Below are 24,942 nucleotides of genomic sequence, written 5' to 3' on the forward strand. Positions count from 1 at the left end.
CCTTTAGCATCTACTTTTGTATCTGCTTTTCTATGACAACTCACTCTTCTAGTGTCATAAGTGCATAAAATAAGAATATTAAAAGACAATTTTTACAGGAGTACAAATATAGATGGATATAAACATTCAATCAGAGATTTTTTTTGGGGGGGGGGGGGGGGAATCCAATGTTTCAAAGGTTTATTACGTTTTTGTCTAAAATAATGTTAATTTTGTTTAGGAGAAAAGGTAAAAACTTAAGGAGTGATTTAAATAATGTGTTGTGAATTTTTTTTTAAATGCATATAAACTAATGACAATCAGAATTTCAAGAGTGCCTTTATGTGCATTATTATAGTAACATAATATTTTTGAGGATGAAAAGTAGAATTTAAAAAAAGTTACACCCCAGATCTGTCAAATGTGTGGGATATTTGACAATCAAAAAATAGGGGAGAATTTGTTTCTAGAGATCCATATTTGTAAATTTAGCGATAAGACAATTACCAGGGTATATTTAAAATCTTATTTTACAGTTAGCCATGACAAAATGTAGCGTTGCAGTTCCTCACTGTGACCACGAGGGGGCAGTGAACACCCATTATTAACGTTAACTCCCCCTGTTGTCTGATGACAAAGGGAATTTTATTAACACTGATAATGTTGATTTATAGGCTCTAACTGTGATCACTAGAGAAGCATTAACATGATCATTTCTGTTCATTTATTTCTTATTGCTTTAGTTTGAAAGTATTGGCCAGGAGTGTTACCATCTTTTCTGTCATGTTTGAAATCCAAATAATGTGGTGGAGGAAATTGTACAATACTTTCCTCTAAATTGTAGTAGTATACAATAGAAGTATAAAGTTGAAGAAAATGGAAATACTTGTCTTGTCTCAGTCTTTTTTCCTTTGGATTATATTTCAACCAAAATGATAATTAGGTTGATAATATAGTGGTGTTAAAAATATGTATGGCATAGATAGAAGAGCAGTTACAAATTAAGCAACAAAAAAAATCTATTTTCAGGACTCAAACCACAAAAGATGTTATTCTTATTTGTATACTCAATGCTAGGATAAAAAAGTTCAAAGTTTGGGATATGGCAATGATTAACAACTGCATTGATTTTGATGCAGATTTATTTTGTGTGTGCAGGAAACCAGGTAAATTGCATGTATTTGCCCCATAGTGCAAACATAAAAAATAGTTTAATCTATATTAAAAGTCTGACATAATAGATTGCATGATTCTAGGCTGTAATGGCCGTGGGATCAAAAATGTTGGATTTAATGGGTTTCAATGGGAACATTTTTGAACATCCAAAATTAGAAAACAAACTCACACCCTTGCAACAAATCAAGAATTATCGAAAAATTAAAAAGCCAAAAAGTGAAATTATGAATGCAGGACATTTCTAAATTGTAGTATTGCTACTTTTACTAATTAAATGTTCGTGGGGTGGGGTAATATTTATGTAAATGCTTCACAGTATCCATCCTTGTTCCACTCTTTAGTTGTGATTTGTCCGACAGCCCGTGAATGCATCAAGAGCAGATGACAACCAATAGCGCGCGACATCCTGCCGAAGAAGAGAAAAAAACGTTCTGTTGAAAATCGAGACGTGAAGCGAAGCAGAGGCTAGAAACTCACCGGCATCAGAGCCAGCAGCGTCTACAACAAAAGCCTCGCAGAAAACTGCTGAATGAGAGAGCAAATATCCACTTCCAGCCCCTGAGTGAACAGACGTTTTTAACTAGCGTGTTGCAGACAAGAAGCGCAGATGGTGAGTGTTTGTTCTAACCGTCTGTTGGTGTCTGCAGCCTCCCCTCCCTCCTCTCCTCTCGGCTTCTGTTTTTTTGTGTGAGATGAGGTGAGGTGATGATGTCCGTTGGACGGGTTAGCTAGCCGGGGAGCCGTTTTGTTGTATAAGCTGCGAATATTGGCTGTAAATGCAATAATTATAGGTAAAAGTCATCTTAAATGAGGCTTTTGTGTTGAATTTGAGGATAAATGAATCCCCCCCCCCCCCCCCGCCGTCGTGTTCCTCTAAATGCTAGCAGTATGCTCCGCTTGTTTTAACGTCTATTAGTTAGCTAGCTTGCTGGCTAATTAATATCAAAGGTAATTAAAACCCACATAATCACACATTTAACACAAAGTACCCCTGCTAATTTGCTATATGTCTATCAGATAATTAATTTTAATTGTCCTCCCCTATCAGCCTATTTGTAAATTGATTTGTGGTTTTATATTATGCGCAGTGAATTAATGTTTTGTTCGCCGACCATCCTTGGCAGATTCGTTTTTTGTTGTTGTTGTTGTTGCACATATATGTTGCAACTGGCTTCATAAAGGCTCCTGCATTCCCCAGTGTTACATAAAGGTCTTTAGTAAAGCAAGAATGTACCGACAGTGAAGTAAAAAGGGATTTAACCCCATAGACCCCAAACAAAATGAGCACATAAATTTAAGCAGAAAATAAGAGTAGTTTTATTTTAGTCAATAGTACCATAGTTAGGACCTTTTATTAAAACATTCACATCACTATCCTGGTTTTGATTCTTTTAATTGCACTTATTATATATATATATATATATATATATTATTTGGGATCATGACATTTTACACAGAGCATGTGTGAAACCTGGTTATTCCCATCACGGTATACAGTACAACAGTGTTCAGGTTTCTGATCATCTCTCTCCGCCGCTCCCTTCTGTGCCAACGGAGGATGATCAGGAACCTTAATGTGGTCTTCACATGCCACAGTATCCTCCAGCGAGCATATCCAGGGTTTCTCAAAAACTTATCCAGGTTTGAACCCAGGATAAAATACTCCAAAATACGTGGGATATGTGTGTGTGTGTGTAGTCTTCTACAGTTGCTGAGATTCTCATCTGAGATGATTAACTGGATTAAACCTCTGTGTAAATCAGCATTAGATCAAAAACTCTACACCAGTTGGAAGAAAACAAGTGTTTCACCCTTTTTACAAATCTCTTGCCTGTATTTGTGTTGTCGAGTAGTTTACAAACTGCTCTGTGGTCTTGTAAAACCACTTTTTTTATCCTTCCAGTGCACCACATTTACAACAGTCTGTCATTATAGCCCTGGCATATGGTGACAAGGCTTAAGTAAGTATATGGTCATTTTCATTTCCTGCCACCGTTTGCTGCCTTACTGTAATTTCAGTCAGAGTTGACAGCACAGATTGACACCCTGCTCTGCCGGTTGATTTACGTCAGTATTCTGGTGGATTTGAGAGGCTGTTGTTGCAGTTTGTCCAAAAAAACAAACAAATAATGCGGATTTAGACAAAGCCCGTTGTACAAAGCTGCAGTGAGGACTAATAACATTTATTTTTGTGTGACCATATGCTCTTCTGTCAAACAATTACCATTAACGGCACAAAAACCTGATTTGTTGGACATGTCAGAAGTGCCATATGTTGGGGGGGGTTCCTTCTCTCAGATGTGCAGAACAGTATTAAATGGGTCGCCAGCAGGTCCAGGCGATAGAGCTTCAGACTAATAGTTTTATTAGGCTGCATACCTGTACCTTTCTTTCCCATTTGCAATTGTTTTGGTTTAGTTTGAAAATGAGTAATATAGTCAGTGTGGTTGTGTGTGAACAAAGGAACCTAAAGCCTATTTGAGGCCTGGAACATGTGTAGATGTTTCTCTGGGATTAAGTGGTTCATATTTGTGTGGATGGCTAGTTTCTCTTTGTATTGTTTGTGTGCTGCACATGAACGCCACGTTAAGGTCATTATTTTCCAGTCATCAATAATTCCCAATTTGGCACACATGCAGTATATGCATGCCCCCAAACCATGTTTTGTTGTTTTATGTCCTCTGGGGAATACCAATCTGACTCTGTAAAAACCTGCATTAGAGTTTTCTGGCTCCGACAGACAAAGACTTGACACATTCCTTTCACTTCGATTTGTTTGATATATTTAATTTTCCTGCCATGGTTCACTGCAGGCTACTGAAAATGGCTCAGATGAACTACCAATACAGCAGTCCAAGCACCTCACCCGTGCCTATCTTTGTGTGAATATTTCACAATTAATTATCCAAACAACAAACCTGCATTCCCGTTGCTTTGCATATCTGCGGCTGTCGGCAATGATCCAATGCAGGATATTTGGTTTGAAAGGACCTTAGGGCGGACTGTTTGGAAAGACTCGACATGTAGAGTTTCCCACAGTATCATCCCTCTAAAGAAGATGTCCTAAGACTCACATTTTGAAGTCTGCAGAGCTGTGTGGGAATCTACTCACTGTAACTTAAATGGCCCGTAATAAAGTTAGGGGAATTACTACTTATGATAATTTGTTTGGTGGAAAATGGTCGACAATGTCTCAGTCTGCCCTTAAGGAGCCTTCAGTATGTGATGAAAATCTTCTGTGTTCAGAGAGTTTTGAATAAAAAAAAAATTGAAGACAGGATGGGGCATGTTATCCTGAATTCCAGTCCTGGAGGAGAATTTGGTTGTAAATTGTTCCCCCTCTTCTTCAGTGATAACATCTGATCTGTACTTGAAGCTGTTTCTTCTCTACCTTCAGCGGGTTGCAGTCTCTCACTATGTCAAGTCAACACAGGCTCTTCAACACATTCTTTTACAGGCTGTCACTGGTTTTGTTTTTTGCAATTTTAATAAAGAAAACATAAAGTGACCAGGGTCTACAGCATACCAGCTCCAACTATTAGTTTTTATGAACATCGCAGGTTTAGTTTAGGGCTGAAAAATTAGAAATGTAATAGTTTTTCTTTAGGAAGAAACATTGCATTTGGCATTTGGACTTTTTCTTTTAATTAGTATTTGATTTTACGAGATGTTTTTTCGTGGTATTAAACAGATCTCTGACAAACGATCAGATGTAGTTTTGATTGTGCCCTCGGGCAGCTTTTAAGGAGTGACAGTAAGGAAACACTGAGGGATTTTCCAGCAAAAATAGAAAAATCAGGATCACTTTCTCTAACTGAAAGGGCGGCAGCTTCTCAAAAATGGTTTGATCATGTTATAATCTAAGTGTTTTTGTTTTTTCAGTTTGAAAGACTAGTTCTTTTGTATCGACAACACTTCACACCTTTCTCATGACCTTAAAGTAATCTAGACCTGCAATGATTAGTTGATTAATCAATTAGTGGGTCAGCAGAAAGATAATCTGCAACTATTTAGACAATAATTCTAATCCTTAATCCTTAAAGTAATTTTTCAGCAAAGAAACACTAAATAATCTTTTGTTCCAGTGTGACGATTAACTTGTTTTCTGTTTCTATTTAACTGTAAATTGAGTATCTTTCGTTTTTGTATTGTTGATCAAAAAATAATAATAGATAACTGAAATATTTAGAAATTCTAAATGTTGTTTATTACTTAGCTCTTGTCATACTACATCACCATATTTAGATAACATTTTAAAAGGTTTTATCTGGCCCTTAACAGCCTCCCCAGACGGGAAGTGAAAAACAAGTGCTCGCCATCAGCTGACCAAAGAGACATGCTGACATTTGATGTGGCCTCAAACTCAGAAAAATGCCCCGTCACTTTCTCATTGTATACAGGAAGCTCAAAAAGGGAAGCGAATTAGTGGCTTTCGAAACACCCCATCGCTCCCAGATGTGATTACGTTGCAGTGTGGTGAACCTTCATCTGCACTCTTAAAGATCATTTCATCCTACTTTCATCAGTTCAGCTGGTTAAGTCAAAACCTCAGCTAATACTTACTTTTTTTATTAACCACGGCACATTTCAGACATAACTTGCTCCGTCTCTTCGTGTTATTGATGGGAAATATGATGTTCGATGGATCAGTGGCATGATTTGCAGGCTGAGAGTGCAATATACAGTAGGATGCTTATCTGCAAACAATGTAACACTCAAAGGGATAGTTCAGGATTTTTAGAACTGGGGTTATTTGAGGTACTTATCCATGGTCAAGTAAAAGTAAAGTTACTGTTTTTGTCAATGGAGTCTGGTGGCTTTGAAGAGAGCATAGATAACCTGCTTCAAATACTCTTCGGGGATGTCTGACAGCAAGGTGAAGTGTTGGAAATGTTCTAAATGTAACCTACACTTAAACTGATTTATTCAGGTGGATAAAATGAGTTTTGCTGCGGTCCCCGTCCACAGCAGTACGTTGCTTTGCTCCCATACTGGTGCTCCCAACAATCACTTTAAGACTCATGGTTTATGTTTCTAGTACTGGACTGGAAAATGTTGTTTATTGTGATTAGTTTAAAGTCAAACTGCTTGACATCTGATATAGATGGGCTCATTTACACCGTTTTGTTGTGTTTTTTTGAGAGATGAGTTTATTCACATTTGTTCTGCTGTTTCCACTGTGATGTCCCAAATGATTAAACAATGATCACATTTCTAAAAATAAGGGATGAGAGCGAGAGAGAGAGAGTGAGAGCCTTGTTTTGGATTAATGACATTAGACGTTTGTTAACATAGCGCCTGCCTTCCCTTCTAGGGGCCTGTTGCAGTGAATCGTGCACCATAGTGTGTATTCAGTGATGATCAAGTGTGAAGCGGGGGGGTTGTCTCATTGTGTAGTGTCCATAATCACTAAGGACAGAGTTACTTCGTCCCATTTGAACTATTTATCAACAGGTTGACCTTTCACCCTCATAATATTCTTTAGAGTTGTAACTGTCCTAAGTGACTGTGATTTACGTCAGCAGATAAAACAGTAAACACTGATTTAGACGAGTGGTCTGGTTTGTAGTTTTAGTGCCGGTTTGACTTCATAACGGTAAAGGACTTGCATTATTTTTGCATTATTAAGTTGCTTTCTAAACTACTTCTTCAATGTCTCTCCCTGTTACATCTTTACCTGATTTTAAAAGGACATTTAACTCCTGTCACATCGTGGGTGGTCTGTGGCCTCGGGTGACAGTAATTGTTGGAGGATCCTTTACACAAAAGGGTGACCCCAAACTTGTTCTTAAGTGCAAGATGCAGATGCACAATTAAAGGAACAGCTGGGAAATGCACATATTTGCTTTTTGCTGAGAGTTGGATGAAAAGATTGATATCATTCTTGTGTCGTCGGTATGGTAAATATGAAGCTAAACTCCAGCAGCTTGTTCGCTTAACTTAGCATAAAAACTGGAAGGGAAATGGTTAACATGGCTCTGTCAAAGGGTTAAATCCACCTACCAGCACTCTGTAAAGCTTGCTCATAAACAACTTATATATTTTATGTGTAATCCGTACAAAAACCAAAGGATAAAAACATTTTTGACTTGCAGTGGGGTTATGTGGCAGACATTTTCTTCAAGAAATGGCTATGTTTCCTGTTTTCAGTCTTCATGCTATGCTAAGATAACAGCCTGCTGTTTGTGTAGCTTTATATTTACCAGACAGACACGAGCGGTATTGATCTTTTCCTCTGACCCTCAGCAAGAAAACCAATAAAAATACTTCCCAAAACTATTATTTCTAAATAAAATAAAAGAGAAAAAGGGGAGCCTGGTACTATCCTACCAAAAGCTTCTGGGTGGTTGCAACATGAACACAGAAACACACACAGGCAGAGATGTGCAGGGGTGATTAAAATTGATTCAGTGAGGTAAGACTTGAACCTCTGTTGCAAGTAGATTTCAGCACTTGTGTGAAAGTGGTCTTTGTTTGGTAAGAGACAACTCTCCAGCTGGCTCTAGCTCCTCACACAGTAGTATGTCCAATTGCTTCACAGTTAAAACTGTGTTTAGCATAGCAAGCAGAGCTAATTAACTCCACTACAAACCTTCTTTATTCATGTTTACATTGAACACCTTGTTCTGTGCTCATGAAAGCCTTCATTCTCCCTCACTCTGTATGTCATTTTCCTTTTGTCTGTTTTTATTAGCCAAGAGTCCATGCTGGGCTTAAAGCAGCTAATTTCTGAGTTGTATGCTTCTGAACGGATATCATAAATCTGTTTTATTAGAATGTATTAACTCTGCAGCTAAAGCATTTATACCAAACGTACCAAAAAGTAGTCGTCAGAAGTTGTTTCTTTGGATGAAAGTCAGTCATGACTTTAGCTGCTACTGTCCCCGTTGGGACTATACGAGAGAGAGGAAGACTGATGTGTCATAACAACTTCCTGCCACATTCAAGCTGTTTGGTGGCAATTGAGACTCATGCACATATAAGGTAAAAGAAGACGAGATGGCACAAGCTAATCGTGTGTGTGTGCTTGTGTGTGTGTGTGTGTGTGTGTGTGTGTGTGTGTGTGTGGAATGCATGCATGCCTACATCCTAACATGGTAACTACTCTTGCTGTGTTTTTGTTTTTTTTAAACAAAAAAAGAAAACGCATTGGCAATTCTGTGACTTTCCTCCGAACAGTTTTTTTTATTTTTGGCTGCATTAGTTTCATGATTTCTCGTGTGTGTGTGTGTGTGTGTGTGTGTGTGTGTGTGTGTGTGTGTGTGTGTGTGTGTATATATGAAGCCATTATTGACCTAATTGTTCTGCTCTTAAAGACCCTCGCTGAAGTAAACCTCCACTACAAATGTACTGTGGGAACTTCAATAGTGTTAAATAAAGTTGGTCAGTCATGTTGGCTCAGCAGCAGTCGTGCTGTAGCAACAGGAAGTGGTTGAGCATGCAGTCTGCTAGATAACCAGCAAAGTGTGAGCGGTCTGCCTGCTTAGCGGCAACATTAATTGAGCTCAAGAGGAATCCGGGATGAAGAGAAGTCAGTTGGGATGTGATTGCATCTACAGGAAACTGCATGGCTTCACTTAATGAGCCAATCGTTTCAAAAGCATGTCATCCGGTTCTCATAAGTGCAGACAACAACCGTGCTGCTTTTCCTACTCGGTTGTTAAGTAGTGCATTAAAGTAAAAGGGTGAAATCGTATTCAGTATGAAACGATATACATTTGTCAGCCAACTCTGGTTTTATTCGAAGAGATGTTACACATCAGTGAGCATGACCTCTTTGTCAGCATGTATTGTGTGCTTAATACACATTGAACATTTTGTGCTGATCATGGCAGTGATGTCTTTCCTAGAGAGGATGACCAAACAATAAGCTTGAATCATTTTAAACCTATATTTTGAATGCCGTTGGTCCTATTTTTCTTTCTTTCTTCACCTACTTTTCTAAATTGGTCACTTAAATGGCTTTTGAGCTCAACTCATGTCTGGTAAGTCAACATTTTTATGAGGAAGACGGATGTACATGCTGTCTTTCAATCGCCTAGTGGACTCTTGTTTTGTTGTTTTCTGACAAAGCAAGACATTTTGCAAGTCAACGAGTAATAGACCTGCCATCAGCAGTGGCCTGTGATGCCAAAGATCTCCTTCTCACTGCAACTCTGTTAGCAGCCCCTGAACCCTGTCCCCCCTCACCCCATACCACCTCCACCACTTCCTCCAGCTCCAGCCAAACTGCCTTACATAACAGGGTTTTAGCAAAGTCTGCAGTGGACTTTTCCCCGGCCTAAACAGAGGCTGCCCTTCTTCCCTGCACATTGGCTTTTCCATGGCAGTTACTGTGAACATATCTGAATGTCTCGGTCTGTTTGTTATCTGCTTGAACTACCCGTTAGCCCTGCTTGAAGATGTGGCCGTGATTGTTGCTGCATTACTCGAGAGGCCACATGCAGTCATTACTACTGTGTTGCTTCCTTCAGCTTTTTTCTTTCTTCTTGAACGTCAGAGTGCCTCAGGGGAAGTCTTTCAATTCTTCGTGTGCAATCACGTGACAAAACTGTGTAACGTATGCGTGCGATGCCATGTTGGATGATATACAAATCAAATATGGAGTCTAAAGCGAACAACTACAACAATACAACTCTGACTTCTTCAAAGTATTGTGACTCTCTGGAGTCCTCTGCAAAGGCAAGATTCAGAGAAAAAGTCCAAATCTGCGGCCCGTACACGCTAAAGCCGTCGGATTATATTGAGGATTTAGATTCATTACCGCCGATTTGAATATCCGGATATTGTGAACTACCTTGTGCTACAAACGTCGTGGGTAACCAACGCACAAATGAAGGCATACAAGAGCTTAGATGCTTATAATTTCTTTGTTTCTGGCTGGGTTGGTAGTCTTCTTACCAAACCAGTGAAAGATGACAGGGTGCTCGCCCATGCCCGTGTAAATCACTCTCAAAGATCTCGAGATTACGAAGCGTTGCAGCAACTCACACGTGAGCGGCCGCCGTCTTGGTTGTATATACCATCCAACATGGCTGAAATCCGGTTTGGGAAATAAGCGTGACGTCACATGCACACGATCAATTCCTCCTGTCATCAGGAACTGCACTGTAATTACCTGACGCCTACAATGTGCAAGAAAATGTAATGACTTGTATTTTATGGCAGCCAAAGAATGAAAGAGTAAACTTACAATTGTACATGATTGTAGGTTTGAGTGAAAGAAATGCTTCATTACATTCATGGATTACAAAGTTATGATGATAAAGACTGGCAGAATTGGTGAGTCTGTTGTCTTATTTCCCCGAGAAATCTCCGACCATTTGTGAAAGACTTCATGAGATATTACCCTGTGAAGTTTCTTAACTAGAAGGCTGGTTCTGAGCTGTTCTGCTATGTTGAGTGCAGCCCCATGCAGAGTGTCCCACAGCTCAGCTCATATGACCAGACAGAAGGCACCTGATCCTCTCCCAGGGGTGCAAAGAGACAGATGGAGCAAATAGAAAGAGGGGGAGAGAAAGAGACATCAGGTTGACAATACTAACACTCTGGTAAAGGTAATAAGAGGACAGGCAAAATGCATTCTTCCATCCTTGTGACATTCTGCTGTTGCTTGTTATCTAATAGACTACTGCAGGGATGATGTGTTTATGTGGGCTGACCTGGAAGTTAGCATCGCCTAGGTTCCTTTGACAAAAAACAATTTACCTTTGGATTATTGCAGAAAATAATCTCTGTGGCAAATTAAAAGTTTTGTTTTAGTTTTTTTAAACCATAAATGCAACATTAGGCTTTAAACTAACTACACCTCGGCCGCGTGACTTTAACGTCACCACCACTAAGCTCCCAACTTTGCACCCTTGCCTCTTCTACAAAAGCCCGTGTGTGTGTGTGTGTGTGTGTGTGTGTGTGTGTGTGTGTGTGTGTGAGCACAATAAGGCTGTAAAGGTGGACCACAGAGTAGATGAGATGAATAAATGAGTGAAAACGTTTTAAGCATTCAGGCATCCAAAAGCCTTCAATTCGTGTGTACCACAAGTGCAAAAATGCTAACTCTTTTACTGTTTTCATCCAATGTTTGTTGTTGAACTATAGACCATAAGTTTGTTTTTCTGTTTTCTTGTCCAGGACACCAGGAACACTGAAGAGAAACCTGTCCAGCGATCTAAGGTGAATATATACATTGCATGTCTTTTCTTTCTCATCCCTCATTCATGGTTCTCCATTCTTCTTCTTCTGTGTGCGTTACTCTTGCTACATTTTGTGTTTTTGTAAATGCAAACTTTCACCTCACTTAGCATGCAGGCATAGCCACTGCCTGTTTGTGTATCTGGTAGTAAATTGGCATATTTTTGTGCTCAGTCCTTCAGCTTCAAGACTCAAAAGGAAGTGTGTTCATCATGTGAGAAGACGGTCTACCCAATGGAGAGATTGGTTGCCAACAACCTGGTCTTCCATTCAACATGCTTCTGCTGCAAGCACTGCAACGCCAAACTTAGGTGACTATAAATACTATTTTGGGACTCCCTAAAAATGTAGTATTTCACCCGGATGGGTGTGATTTTGCAGGACGTGTCAGTGCATGCTTCGGCGAGCACTGTGACCTTCTCATCCCGTGCTCTGAGTGCATGTTCACAAACTATTTGAATAATATAGGTAAACAGAGATCAGTTTATTTGATGCATATCATGTAAGAACCATCTGTTTGAAAGTAGGCGTGATGTTTCCTGTAGGTTTAATCTTGGGGTAAATTGACTTTTTAGATTACAGTTTTGATGGCTTATCCAAAAAGTGCCAATGTGTCAACGACCCAATGTGAGCCGTGTGTGACGCAGGACTGAAGGCACTGCCTCTAGGTGAAATACCACGGTTTAGGGAGTCCCATACTGATTTCCTGTGTGTTTACTTAACTTTCTTCTCTGGACTGCTTTTGGTTTGTATATAACTGGTTCGTGCCTCCTCTCCCTGCAGCCTTGGCACCTTCGCAGCTCTTCAAGGTGAATTTTACTGTAAACCCCACTTTCAGCAGCTGTTCAAAAGTAAAGGCAACTACGATGAGGGCTTCGGACGCAAGCAGCACAAGGAGCTCTGGGCCTCCAAGGAGACGGATAATCTAACAAAGACGGCATAATCATGCCTGTCTGAGTCCCATCCCAGCCATGCCTCTTCCTCTTCCTCCTTCTAACACCTCCAATACGTCACGATGAACACAGACCTCATATGCTGAGGCACTGTTAAATCACCCACGCGCTCGCTCGCTTTCTAAATGCCATCAGAACAGATACATCCACAACAGCTAGGAAATGACTGGCCAGTCATAATCCATTCAAATAAATTAAATCATTTTAGGGATATATTTTGGGTTCAATTTAATTGATACCTGTATTTTATTTCGTTTTTATTTTCCAATTTCCTGTTTGGAATTGGTAGTTGATTGTGACCAAAAGCCTTCTCCGCTGTGGGGAGTATACTAATAATAATAATCACTTTACTTTTTAATTCTTTTTAATCATTTGCACCCCTTTTTTATTTTTATTTTAATAAGTAACCGTATGCTCTTGCAAACATATCAGAGAGGTTACAGAGCATCCATGTTTTGCAGTAGAGCATACACTCAGGTCAATTTTCACCCAAGGATTTCAAAAATGATTACATAGTTTTACTCATTTAAAAAACACAAATCAAAATAATAGTCCTCAGTATTGTGACTTTGCTGTCAGTTTGTTAGGTTTCATATATTTGAGGAACACAGGGTACAGAGTACTGTAAAAAGATCCTCGCACATCAGCAACGGCTCACCTCTCGTTTTAATTCTTGTGTTTAGTTCCATCATCGTTCGCTTCATCCCGTGGTTTGTTCTTATTTTATTGACCACTGTAAGTCTTATCCTTGCATGTTGGGATGACTGGGTCTTAATAGCCTTATCTTATGACTGTATCAATCTTTTGTGTTGTGAATGATTTTATTTGTTTCATTGATGCATAGAAAATCACTTTTAAAGGTTTTTGAGAAGCACTTGAGTTTGGATTCGATTGATGTCACGGCATGAGTTGATCCTCTCTGAGCTTTTATTGATGGTTGAAATTTTAATGGAATTCTCAGATTGTGTTTTGTATACTATCTGTACGTAGAGCTGTAGTTCGTGATTAGTGAACATTCCCCACCTTACTGTACTCTCGTCTTGCACATATGACCACACACGATCACCAGACCAGATAATCACAGGGAAACCGAGGCCTCGTTCGCAAAACATCCTTCACTTCGTCGGATGAAACATCTTAAGAGGAGCTGTAAACATTTTGTTAAATTGATTATTACAATTACATTTATCACAAACGAAGAAGTTGATGGACGGAGCTTAAGCCTTGCAGGAAACCACAACATTTTGTTCCTTCATCATTTCACGCTTTTGTCAGTTGTTGGCGTCTTGTGGTGATTTCCCCCTGCTGTATTTGAGTGTGTTCATATAGCTGGACAGTTCTACTTTTTTTATGGGGGACGTAGACGGATTCAGTCAGTGTCTTGAACATCCATCGTTTTGTTCCCCCCCACCCCCCAGTAAGCGTGGACAGGTTTCCTTTTTAATAAATGCCTTCCTGTTCTAATCTCCTGTCTTATTAGCTAAATACATCTTAGCGCCTGGACCTATTTCTTAGTATTGAATTAAAAGTAGGTGGCTGAGGGACGGTTTGTCACAGTAGTGGACCCCAAATGTGCTCCTGCATGCTGCATGCAAAACCCATTGCGGAGCCCCCCCTGCTGGGGAAAGTGTGACAGTAGTGTCTAGTGTGAAAGGAAGAAAAATGACTTGCCCCTGAACTCAACATAGCCTTTTATTCAAAGTGTTTGAATACCTTGCCTCGGTCTGCAGTGCAGCTACTGCACTCCAGACACTTTTTTTATTTTATTTAATTCCAACACCTAAGAGAAATTAACCAACATTACACAAGATTTCCACATCTATATTTCATTCTACACAAAGAATGAGTCTGAAGCCATTCAAATATCTCATTTTAGAAAACTGAATACCACTGAGACTTGAATGACACTTGAATGACACAAAATGTACTTTTTGTGACTGAAGGTTTACTGTGAATTGAGCATGCTGTGCAGAATGGAAAGATGAACTGAAACAGATGGATATCTGCTCCTTTTTTTTCCTTTTTTAAAGAGAAGCCTTAGAAATAAATTGCTGACTTTATTGCTTTTTCAAACAAGTCCTTAGAGTGCACACATCTTTACAAAGAAATCTCCTCATGCCTTTTCAAAAGCAGCCCTGCTTAGTTTAGAGCCCCACTCTTTAACATAGGATTACTTCACCCAACCAGCAGCCATTTTTCCTATCTAACCACTTTCTATCCACTTAAAATGTACAAAAATTCTGTGTGACGATGTATATTTTATATTTTCATTTTCATTTTAAAATGGTCTTCTGAAATCCTGATTAAAATCAAGAGTATTGTATCTAGAAATGCTGTCTTTGTCATTCTCCGTTAGCAGTTCGCCAAGGTACAACTGCAGAATCTGTGAATTGCAACTTCTGAGTGTAACAGAGCAGACGAGGTACACTTAACACTGGTGCCAAGAGGCTCAGGTGAATGATTGCAGTGTAACGTTGTAAATGTTAAACCTGTGAGTCACTTCATTTTTGTGCTTATCTTGATGTGGACTTACTTTTCAATGCTGTTGTCATCGAGACATTTTAAATGTATGCATCTTTGAAAATGTATTCTGTATTACATACTTGACCTGTGGATTGAGGTGGCCTTACAGCAAAAGGACGCTTGGACTGCGTTTTCAGTCGTTCTCCTCTCTTCTCCCTTCTCTCTGTTGCTTAGTTGTGGTATGGAAGTGTAACATTTTAAAATGTAAGCGCCCCCCCTTTCTACACCAATATACACAATCATTTTGTGCATTTTCTTTCTTTTTCTTTGGTTTTTTTACATGCTTTTGGAGAAAAAATAAAAAGCTGGTGTTGATTTAATGCAGTGATTTTAGTGTGTTTATTGATGCAAAAATGGCTAAATCCTTAAATTCCCAGGAGATTAATGACTGAATGCTTTGACTCAAGGTTAGCAAAATGTTCACTTCTTGTTTGGTTAAATTGCTGTTTATTTTTACTTCACTACAATTTTTGACAGCGTCATTAGTTCCAGTTTCAGAAATGTGACTATTTTAATTTCCTCTTAATCATTTTTGATGTTTGGACTATTGGTTGGACAAAACGAATGAACGTTGGACTATAACATCGTGATAGTGTCACTTTTTGAGTAATTGAGAAGACATTTCTCACAATTTCCTGAATTTGTACAAGCCAAGCAATTGATTTCATTGAGAAAGAAAATCTGATTAATCCATAATTAAAATAATTAGTTGCAGTCCAATACAAAACAGTTAAACATTACCTCCCTTTCATCTAACCACAAAAATAAACTCATAATTTTGCATTACTACTTGAGTAAATTAGACATTTTTCTACATTGAGTATTATTAATTTAATACTTAAAGTACATTTGTTTGATTTATTTGTTCCATTGTAATTTTATCTTCTATTTGAACTTTAGTCTTACTATGTATTTTTTACTTTTTTATTGATCTGTATGTATTTCTGTCATGTAGTTCTTGCGCTGCTGCAACAACCGTGTTTCCCCAATGGGGATCAATAAAGGCTTTTACTTAAGTAACATATTCAATAAACTGATATTTAGAACTTTTTTTTTTCATTTTATTTGAAACAAAGACACAGGAATGACATCCAGATAGGAAGGTGGCGGTGGATGCAACAGATATATTCACTGTAGATGTGCATGGAGAAGAACATGTGTGGTGAATAATTGTTGCAGCTGTGTGAAGTCAGTTTGGGCATAAAAGTCAATATTTGTGGTAGCAGTAATAATACAAAAGACTTAAAAAAATAAAGTACTTTTATTTAAGTTAAGGATCTGACTACTTCCTCCACTGATTATGACATCAAATAAGTGGCAAAAAGCATGATAGAATGACAAAGAAAAGACCAATTGTCCTATAGTTGTGAAGGCAGCATAAGCCTGATCTACGTCACAGTTGGTCCGCCCCATTGATAATATTGTGCACGCGCCTGCAGAAAGATTTCGACCGAGTAACAGCGCGCTCCCGCCGCTGCACGGCGCTTATTTAGATAGTTTAGTAACCAGAAATCCCCCCTGGGAATAAATCCATTTTATTAAACTCGTACGGAGGACGGAGAGTGAAGCATTTGGAAAACATGGACGCGACTTTGGAGTACAGTTTTCACGACTTGTTGGAAGTTTAAAACGCGGGTTCCGGTGGCGATATTTTTTTCTGTCAGGAAGTTTGACGCATTCGGTTGAAGATTATTTCTTACTTTGTTTTGGTTTGGGGGGGGAAAGTTGTGGACAGTCGTTGGCAAACAGCAGCTGCACGACAACTCTCTGACTCCGAGGAAAGACTGGTTTCTTCCACTTTAAAGTCAGTTTGGATCTTACATGAATACTTCAGGAACTGCAATTTACGTCTAAACATCGATGGAGTTAATCTAATTTCTCTTGACATAATTAATCAATGTTATGTGTATGATATACATATATGTTTTCTGCTATGTGTCAATTCAGGCAGAGTTTGCTACAAGTTTGAATTTTTTTTCATAGGCCTATATGTATTCTACATGGTTATGTGTATGACCATATTAAAATTGCAATGCGATGCACATATGCAAAAGTAAAGATATCTGCAGACTAGACTATTCTGGTCTCCAACCTGGCAACACGGAGGAGAAGAATCTGCACATTTAGCAGGAAGAGACGATCAAAATCACGGAAACCGTTCGATCTTTTCCTCTTACTCACAAATGGATTTCATACAGGCCACACGGTTACAGCTTGTTTGGTAATATTCGTGTTCGTATTTTGTGGGATACAGCTCCCTGTCCTGCAAGCCTCAAAGCGTTGTGTGTGATAAATGTGAAAATGTTTTGGAAATTTAAGTTTTCCAAAGATCAGAGGCTGCAGCGGTGCAGCGGTGCAGACGTTTGTGTTTGGGTCACAGCTGGAGCAGCCTGATGTAGACTTCCCCCCCCCATCGGAACATTTTCTCTGTTCACAGCTGTCTGTTTGTTTTTACGAACTGGAAATTATCCTTTTGTGTGAGTGCTTTAATTTTCCGTTGAAGAAGAGTTACCTGGGGGGGTCAGCCCCGCCATGGCGCCCCCACTCTCACACACACACTCCCCCGTGTTATCTGACTGAGGGCACAGATGGACGTGAGCAACTACTGGACCTACTGCGTCATCACTGCCGCGAGACACAGGTGACAGGAGTCGGGTGCACGCGGGAAAAACTACAGGTGAGCGTTGTGCACGTGAGAGGGATGACAGGTATATGATTCAATTATGCTGCATTCATAATTAATAACTTGCTCGAAATCAAGTCCCCTCTGCATTGAAAAACTGAAACAAAGTAGGCTATGTAAGATGTGTTTTCGTTATATTGTTTTCAAATATTTGTATTGAACTTATTACATAACATAACATATAACATTATACATTTATTATTGTGTTCATTCTCATTTCCATATATAAAAATATATATTTATGTACTGATATTAAACCGATGATATAAAATATATTGTATTTTGAGATTGGAATAGAATAAAAAATAAGCATAAAATAAATCTACAGATAAAGGCAGTCTAGGAACATTGATGTCTTTGTTTAGATACAGAGAGCGTGTACACTAGTGTGCCGTGAGAGATTTTTAATACATACATACATATTCCCCCAACGGAACCCCGCGCACCCTGAAATTCAAGTTTTTTGTTTTTGTTCTTGCCTTGCGCATTCACATTCCCTCCTCCCGCACACACAGAGCAGAGGAGGGAGGGGGGGCAACAGGGGCCAGTGCCTCTGTAACCATACCTGTCAACATTGGAATTTCAAAATAAAGGACATAAGGGAAAATATTTAAACGGGAGAAAAACGGAATGGAAGTAAAAATACGGGATAATCCCGGGGAAAACGGGAGGGTTGACAGGTATGTCTGTAACACTGAGCCTGGACCCACCTTTGGCCCCCCTCCGAACGAAGATTGTACAATATACAAAAAGTACTGATTTTGCAACGGTCCAGGCAGGGGCGGGACTTTATTTTGATGGGCACACCATGCGGTCAATCACATGCGAGGACAGACTAGGATCATACCATTATGTGAAAGAAGGAAGGGGGGCAACGCTCCAAAGACAGCGAGTGTAGTGGTACAGGCCAGATACACACAGAGCGACAGAGAGACGGGGGATTTAAATGCAACAAGTCGGGAGAAATTGAAGAAATTAGCAAAAAACAAAAAAGAAGCACTGCACTAAAGACTTTTAATAATAATAATACTTTAGACTTGTATAGCGCTTTTCTGTCATAATTAAGACTTTAGCCTTTATTTATTTGATTTCTTTGCTGTAGTTCTGTGTTAAGTTGTTCATTTAAAGGTTTGATTAAATGTTAAACAATAATAACTGTATTTTTTTTTTTCGTAACTAAAAGAAATGCATAAAAATAAGGCTTTTATGAAAACACTGAATGAAAAATTGCTTACGAACACACAAACCATTTATAATTGCTAAATTAGGCTAAATTAGAAGTCTCCCAATGATACTAAATGAAGAGCCATCTTTTGCCCGGATATGAATACAGGTGTGCCTTGAGATTTTGGCTTGGTCTTTGGTGTGCCTTGGCCACAGTAAGGTTGTAAACCACTGCTCTAAGCTATGGCCCTGCTTTAAAATATATTTTACAACACCTTTCTTATGGGAAACCCTATAAAATACATTTCATCTAGACTGTCCGGTAGTTCAGCCATGTGAAATCACATTCCATTTACACAAGGTCGGTTGGCTGAGCATGCATCCTCTTTTACAGCACCATCCTGTTTACAGCTGCACAGAAAAATAAATCATTTAACAAAACAATAACAAACAGAATACAGAATTGGTTTAAAAAAGCCACACGCTTCTATTTGTAAGTATTTGAGTATGGGTTTTAATACCAAATACATGGCGGTGCAGTGTATTCACAGCTATCTTGCTGTAATCAGGCAGATTACTACAAAACCTGATTACAGTTGCCTGATTAGCACATTAAAGGGAATCAATTAAAAAGTGCTTCTGTGGCACTGGATTGTGAACTGATGTGTTCATTTGATTGTTTTGTGTTGTTTTGGCTCCCCACATTTTAAACAGCTCCCCCATGTGATACTGTCATGGGTAGAGATAGCCATCTTTGTCTAGATGACAAAAGATCGTTTTTGTGGTCGACAGCCGTTGCGTACGCAGGTATAGACCACAGAAGGTCCTCCTTCTCTCTTATCTTTATTCACTTTTCTACGACCTCCACATGTTGTTATCTAAACACGCAGAATAAGCAGCATTTTCAAAACTCCTTGAGATTGTTCATGAGCTTATCGTTCGACATTTTTATTTGAATGCATTTGAAACTTCAGCCAAGGCAAGCACTAGCGACTTGTCGAGATTGCAATATTTAAATGTGGTGGGTTACCTTGAACCCAAAACACATGTGCACCTGAAACTGGAGAGACATCAGACCAGGGGATTTTGCTGTGAAACACTGAGTCCAGATGCATGACTGGTCAGAGACAGAGTAAGAACTGTGGCTGGGAAAAACAGCCTCAGACTAAACACCTCTCAAAGCAGACAGAGAAGAGAAGGGGGAGGAAAATCCATGTAAATCCTCCTAGTCCTGGAAATGTGATACAAGAAAAATAAAGCGGGCACAGCTGACTGGACTGGTAGAGCGCAGCCTCCTTCTCACTGAATTCCCCACATTCCGCTTGGGAGGTAATTAAAATCAGAAGAAGCGGGGGAAAGAAGAGGGTCGCTGGGGGAATGGACAGAGAGGTTAGTTGTTGTGTTGTTGACTACAAGGACCCAGAGATGCACAATTTGCTCTGTTCTCTCCAGATCCAGCAGCACCTCTGCTGCTCTGTTTGGAGAACATGATGTGGGTAGAGAGGAGGAGATGATGGATCTGAGAAGTCCTGAAGTGACTTTACCTCCATGCAACTAGTGGGGGAGTTGCACCCTTTAGAAGGGGGTCAAACAGCGTTGGGGAGTAACTAGTTACATGTAGCGGCATTACGTGATTTAATTACAAAATAAATGTAATTGTAATCAGTTACAGTTTTTGAGGAAAGAATAAGTAATTTAATTACAGTTATCAGAATGTTGATTATTACAAAGGGGTTACATGTGAATATTTATTCTTTTTGGTAAAACACTTATATTTAGAATATAACATTAATTCTGTTGCTTTGCATCTTTTCGCCGTGCATGAAGGCATTCTTTTGGCATATTTCCGGACAGTGAGGGTCCGCAAAGCCACTGGGACACATTGGAGTGCAACAACATTAAGGGTGGGATGGCTTACAAGGAGCTGACTCCACGTCCACACAGCCTGCGTTCATCAGGCACTACGTTGTTGTCTTTGATTGTTTCTCTTGTTTTGAGTTTGCACCCCCAACCCCAGTCTGCCATGTGGTCGTACAACAATGTCTTTCAGTGCTGGAAATTCAACAATACTTTCTCTCGTGGCCTTGGAAAGCTTTTTTGCCCAGTTTAAAACATTTGTTAGAAAGGTAATCAGAACCTAACCAAATTGCATAAGTTACATTACTTTTATGAAGTAATTAAAAGGGTTAAATGTTTATAACATTTCTAAAAGGGTAACCATTAATCTGAAACCTATTACATTTTGAAAATAAGTTTCCCAACACTGGGCACAAGCATGAAGTTCGAAGGGTTGAAGGACAAAAGAACTTGGCACCTATACTGCGTTGGCAGGATAACATGAGAGTGGCAGAAGCTTAAAAGCAACGTGGCAACGCTCCGCCGACCACAGACGGACGTGCCGGGCATTCCTGTGGGTGATTATTACCCAGAAATCCACAGAGTCAATGAGCCTCAGGTATCGATGCTGCCTGTTTTCTTCTCAGACAGCCTTCTGACTGTGCACATCTCCCCTCAGAGAGACAGCTGCAACATTTTCTGTTGGCTCCATCCTCAGACACTGTTCATACTGATCGCTGGTTGACTTCCCTGTCCTGTTGTTTTGTCATATTGTAAACTAGTCATTAGTTCTCGAGGCGTGTCAGGCACCTAACCACAGATATAATGTACTTGGGTTTGCTGCAGTATATTTCTGGGCAAGATGCAGCACTTGCTTTGTTTACAGTGGACTCTGGTTCATATCTTTATCTTTTCCGAGGCTTCTTATACCAGTCATGGGAAATTACTGAGAGGCTAATCTTATTTGTGGTGACTCAATATTGGCATATATATATATACATACATACATACATTGGCTCATGGTCAGATCAAACATGTAGTTATCATCCCAGCTGGCACACTTAAAATATATTCTGTAACCTAACAGGGCTCAACGGTTCAGTTGCCAGGTTGGGATTGGCAACCGTTTTGAGAGACATTTTAAATATTTGTTACATTAGTGATATTTAAATATTCCTGTGACCATCAGAACCACACCAACAACGCTTCCCGTGCACACTGGCATCTGTTTTTAGAGACGATTGCAAAAACAAATAAAGTTGTTTGACTAACCCGCCAACATTACCAATGAATGAACTGACAAAAAACAGAACAAAAAGTCCTGGGAGGGGAAGTAACCCGACAGCATGTACAACACAAACCTCAATAAGTGACACATCAAGTTTAGTACTTCAAGGCAGAACATCCTGCAGATCCTCGGGGCTAGACGAGCACTGGAGCTCGAAGCAACACGAGCGGGAAGCTACGTTTTAATCCTACTCAAAATATACAATGACTAGAAATGGAAACCATGTTTTCACTTTCAGAAAACAAAAGTTGATGACTTGGCAACCACTTTTAAAAGTTAGTGTTGAGCCCTGCCTAACAATGATTTGGGATGCACTAATCCAGTTCACTGCAACAGTTTCTTTATCAGTGTCAGTTACATTCATTCAGTCACAATGTGCAGCCAAATCAGCATTTAGCACCACAGCTGATCCCTGGCTTCAAGTTACTGTGCATAAAAATCACCCCCAGGTGTTCCACATGCAGGTTTTATGTTTCAAAAAGAGAGCTCTGGTATCAGATTGTATTTGAGTTTTGGTACTGGAATCAGTGATTGTAACTGAATTCAATGGTTTATTGGTACACATTTGGGGAAACTCTCTCCATTGAAGGAAATGCCTCAGTTTATAGTGCTGTTGACGCCTTAAACTGGGCCGATAATATTGCCCTGTTAACATCAACAATGGAGCTATAACACAGCTGAGTTAGGGGTTTTTTTTTTGCAGCTTGTGCGATCAGAGAGTTTATAGTTGGTAGATATTAAAAATGGCAGAAAACTTCCTGCTGAAAACATTCTTCCCGTGTAAACTGTGCCAGACAGATCGCTGCCAGTGCAGCTTAAATATCAGCCGTTTCCAATTGTCATTCTTTTTCATGGGCAAAACACGCAACACACATTCTCACATGCACTGCACACTTTCTCATTCACTCAGTCAGACAAATCTTTAGGTATGTGTTCTGCAGACTAAGGTTACAGTTTTCTTTTTACATGTCTGCAAGGAATTATGCATGAAAAATGTTTTGTGCTCTAAATGAAAAGGAGGTTTTCTGTTGCTGTGTCACATTAAAACACTCATCATGAGATTTTGTTACCTAGATACAATATAATAAGTGTGCAGTGCAGCCACTTTGTCATGCCAACCTTCAGGTGATGGTCATTTCCTTATGGCATCCTCATCTTAGTAATATTTACCACCATGGGGATGTTTTACGGGCTGAGGTACTTGCAGGCTGACAAGTTTTGTGAGTCTGATAACCTTTTGTCATATGTCATCTCCTGTCTGACTCGATGACTCACATCCTTCAGCTCCGTCTCCAAGCAAAGAAATATGCACAAAAACAGTGCCAGCGTCAGTTATTACACACTTTCTCTTCTAACTAATAGATTTCTGTTTTTTTTTTCACTTCAGGCTGTTAGTGGGTCGGCACACCACAGACAAGTTTCTGAAGACTTGTTTGAAGACCACGTACGCAAACATCGGCGCAATGAGTAAGTCCTCTAAATTCTGATGTTTAACAGACATTTAGAGCACGGTTTTCTCTCAGCATGAGATAAAGACAGACACAGACTCCCACATAACGCCTATCCCTGAGGCCAGAGCCTGTGCGATCTGCTGCTCCAGACACTGTCGGATGAAGGATTGCTTGTCGGCGTTATGGAGATGGGGGTCTGGTTCTCTCCGCTGCCCCGGGGCTGTATGATGTCTGTCCAAGCTACACAAGGAGAATATTTTCTCTTCATGAGCTAGTGCAGCCAAGGCAGAGCTTTCCCTGAGATCAAACATGGGAATAGGCATATGAAAAACACTGCAGTCCTTCCTTGCCTCTAATACCCTGTTGAATATTCTCAATATGGATGTAGTTAGAAAATGACTGACTAATTGTCTGCACACACCTTTTAGTGCAGAACTAAGTGCAAGGGTCTCATATATCTCTCTTTCTGTCATACAGGTACATAAATCCATCCATTATCCAATCCACACTCTTAATTGTGTATTTTTCCCAACACATTATCCTCCTCAGATGAGAGGCAGGCTCTCCACTCTATAATGAAGGACCTGGTTGCCCTCCAGATGACGCGGCGCCAGCCTGTGTTGTCGTATGACACCGGCAAACCCAAGACACCGGCCCAGGCCAAAAGACAGGTACAGTATAACTGCATCACCACAAATCGAACCTTTTCTTAGACTGTGAGCCTACAGATGGTTTTGAAGCTCGAGCTTGTGTAAAATGATCCTCGTAAACAATTATTTACAACCGGGAATAATAGAAATGGTGCTGAATGACAGGTTTATACTTTTGTTATTATCCAAGTCAGAACACTCAGTTACAGCTCAAACATCTTGGTCCCACGTGTGTTTATGAAAGTTTTCTTTAAATTAAGTTTTCATCCAGGGTTTAAAATAAAACATGTACGAACATGCATTTTGTTGGAAGTGTCCCTCAGCCTGAAACTCTAGTAAAAATGTAAATAAAACTGCTGTAGGTCTTAAATAGTTAGGGCGTGATAAAACCTAGTCTTTGCACAGCATGAATTCTTCAAACGTTCATTTGCACACAGTTGCATCACTGTGGGAGAAAACTAAACACATTTTGAGATTAAACAGTTGACAGTCTTTAAATTGCGAGGAACGCTGACATAATAATATTTTTCTGTCGACCATAGAATCAAAACATTTCGACCGCTGGTTAAATAAAGAACCGTGTAATTGGTCATCACACATGCTAGTATATTCTTGTTTCTTTTCCCTAGCCCACAGCGTTAGCTAATTTAGCATAATGGCAGATCAATTCCTGAGATAACCACCCACGCGTTTATTAAATCCAGATATTTTACTAACTTCTTCTCTAAAAATATATTCTGCCTGTGTGAAAAAGAAGCCCACCCAGTCTGACTTTCTACCACAGCTGTAGCCACAAAAAACAGCCAAAGTAGACAACTCATGTGCGATGTAGTGTATGCTTAAAACCAGAGATCGTCCCCCTGGGAACGTTGTCCCACCTCAATAACTTAAGTTTGGACTTGTTATGACTGGAAGTGGGTTTTCACAAACGATGTAGCGGTGGAGGAGGTACAGAGTGACATGACTTCAAATACTCTTTGTGCAAGTCACTCTTTTTATTATGTGAGTGTTATCTTTGACCTTCCTGTTTCTGTTTTCTCCCAGGATGATT

The 24,942-nt window shown here is 39.6% G+C and overlaps 1 protein-coding gene and 1 long non-coding RNA gene across 2 annotated transcripts; both read left to right on the forward strand.

The window, feature by feature from the left end:
• The first annotated feature begins 1,546 nt into the window (after nt 1-1,546).
• Nucleotides 1,547-15,139, forward strand: limd2 (LIM domain containing 2). Its single transcript, XM_029438313.1, has 4 exons — nt 1,547-1,765; nt 11,284-11,325; nt 11,518-11,654; nt 12,127-15,139. The coding sequence occupies exons 1-4, from the start codon at nt 1,763-1,765 to the stop codon at nt 12,284-12,286; spliced, it is 342 nt and encodes a 113-aa protein (XP_029294173.1). The 5' UTR covers nt 1,547-1,762; the 3' UTR covers nt 12,287-15,139.
• A 2,026-nt stretch (nt 15,140-17,165) lies between these two features.
• LOC115012560 (uncharacterized) lies at nt 17,166-23,913 on the forward strand. The gene is made up of 3 exons (XR_003832701.1): nt 17,166-17,496; nt 23,178-23,257; nt 23,791-23,913. It is a non-coding gene; the product is annotated as an uncharacterized LOC115012560 (long non-coding RNA).
• The last annotated feature ends 1,029 nt before the right edge of the window (nt 23,914-24,942 follow it).

The sequence above is a fragment of the Cottoperca gobio genome, chromosome 8, assembly GCF_900634415.1.
Source record: "Cottoperca gobio chromosome 8, fCotGob3.1, whole genome shotgun sequence".
Lineage (NCBI taxonomy): Eukaryota > Metazoa > Chordata > Actinopteri > Perciformes > Bovichtidae > Cottoperca > Cottoperca gobio.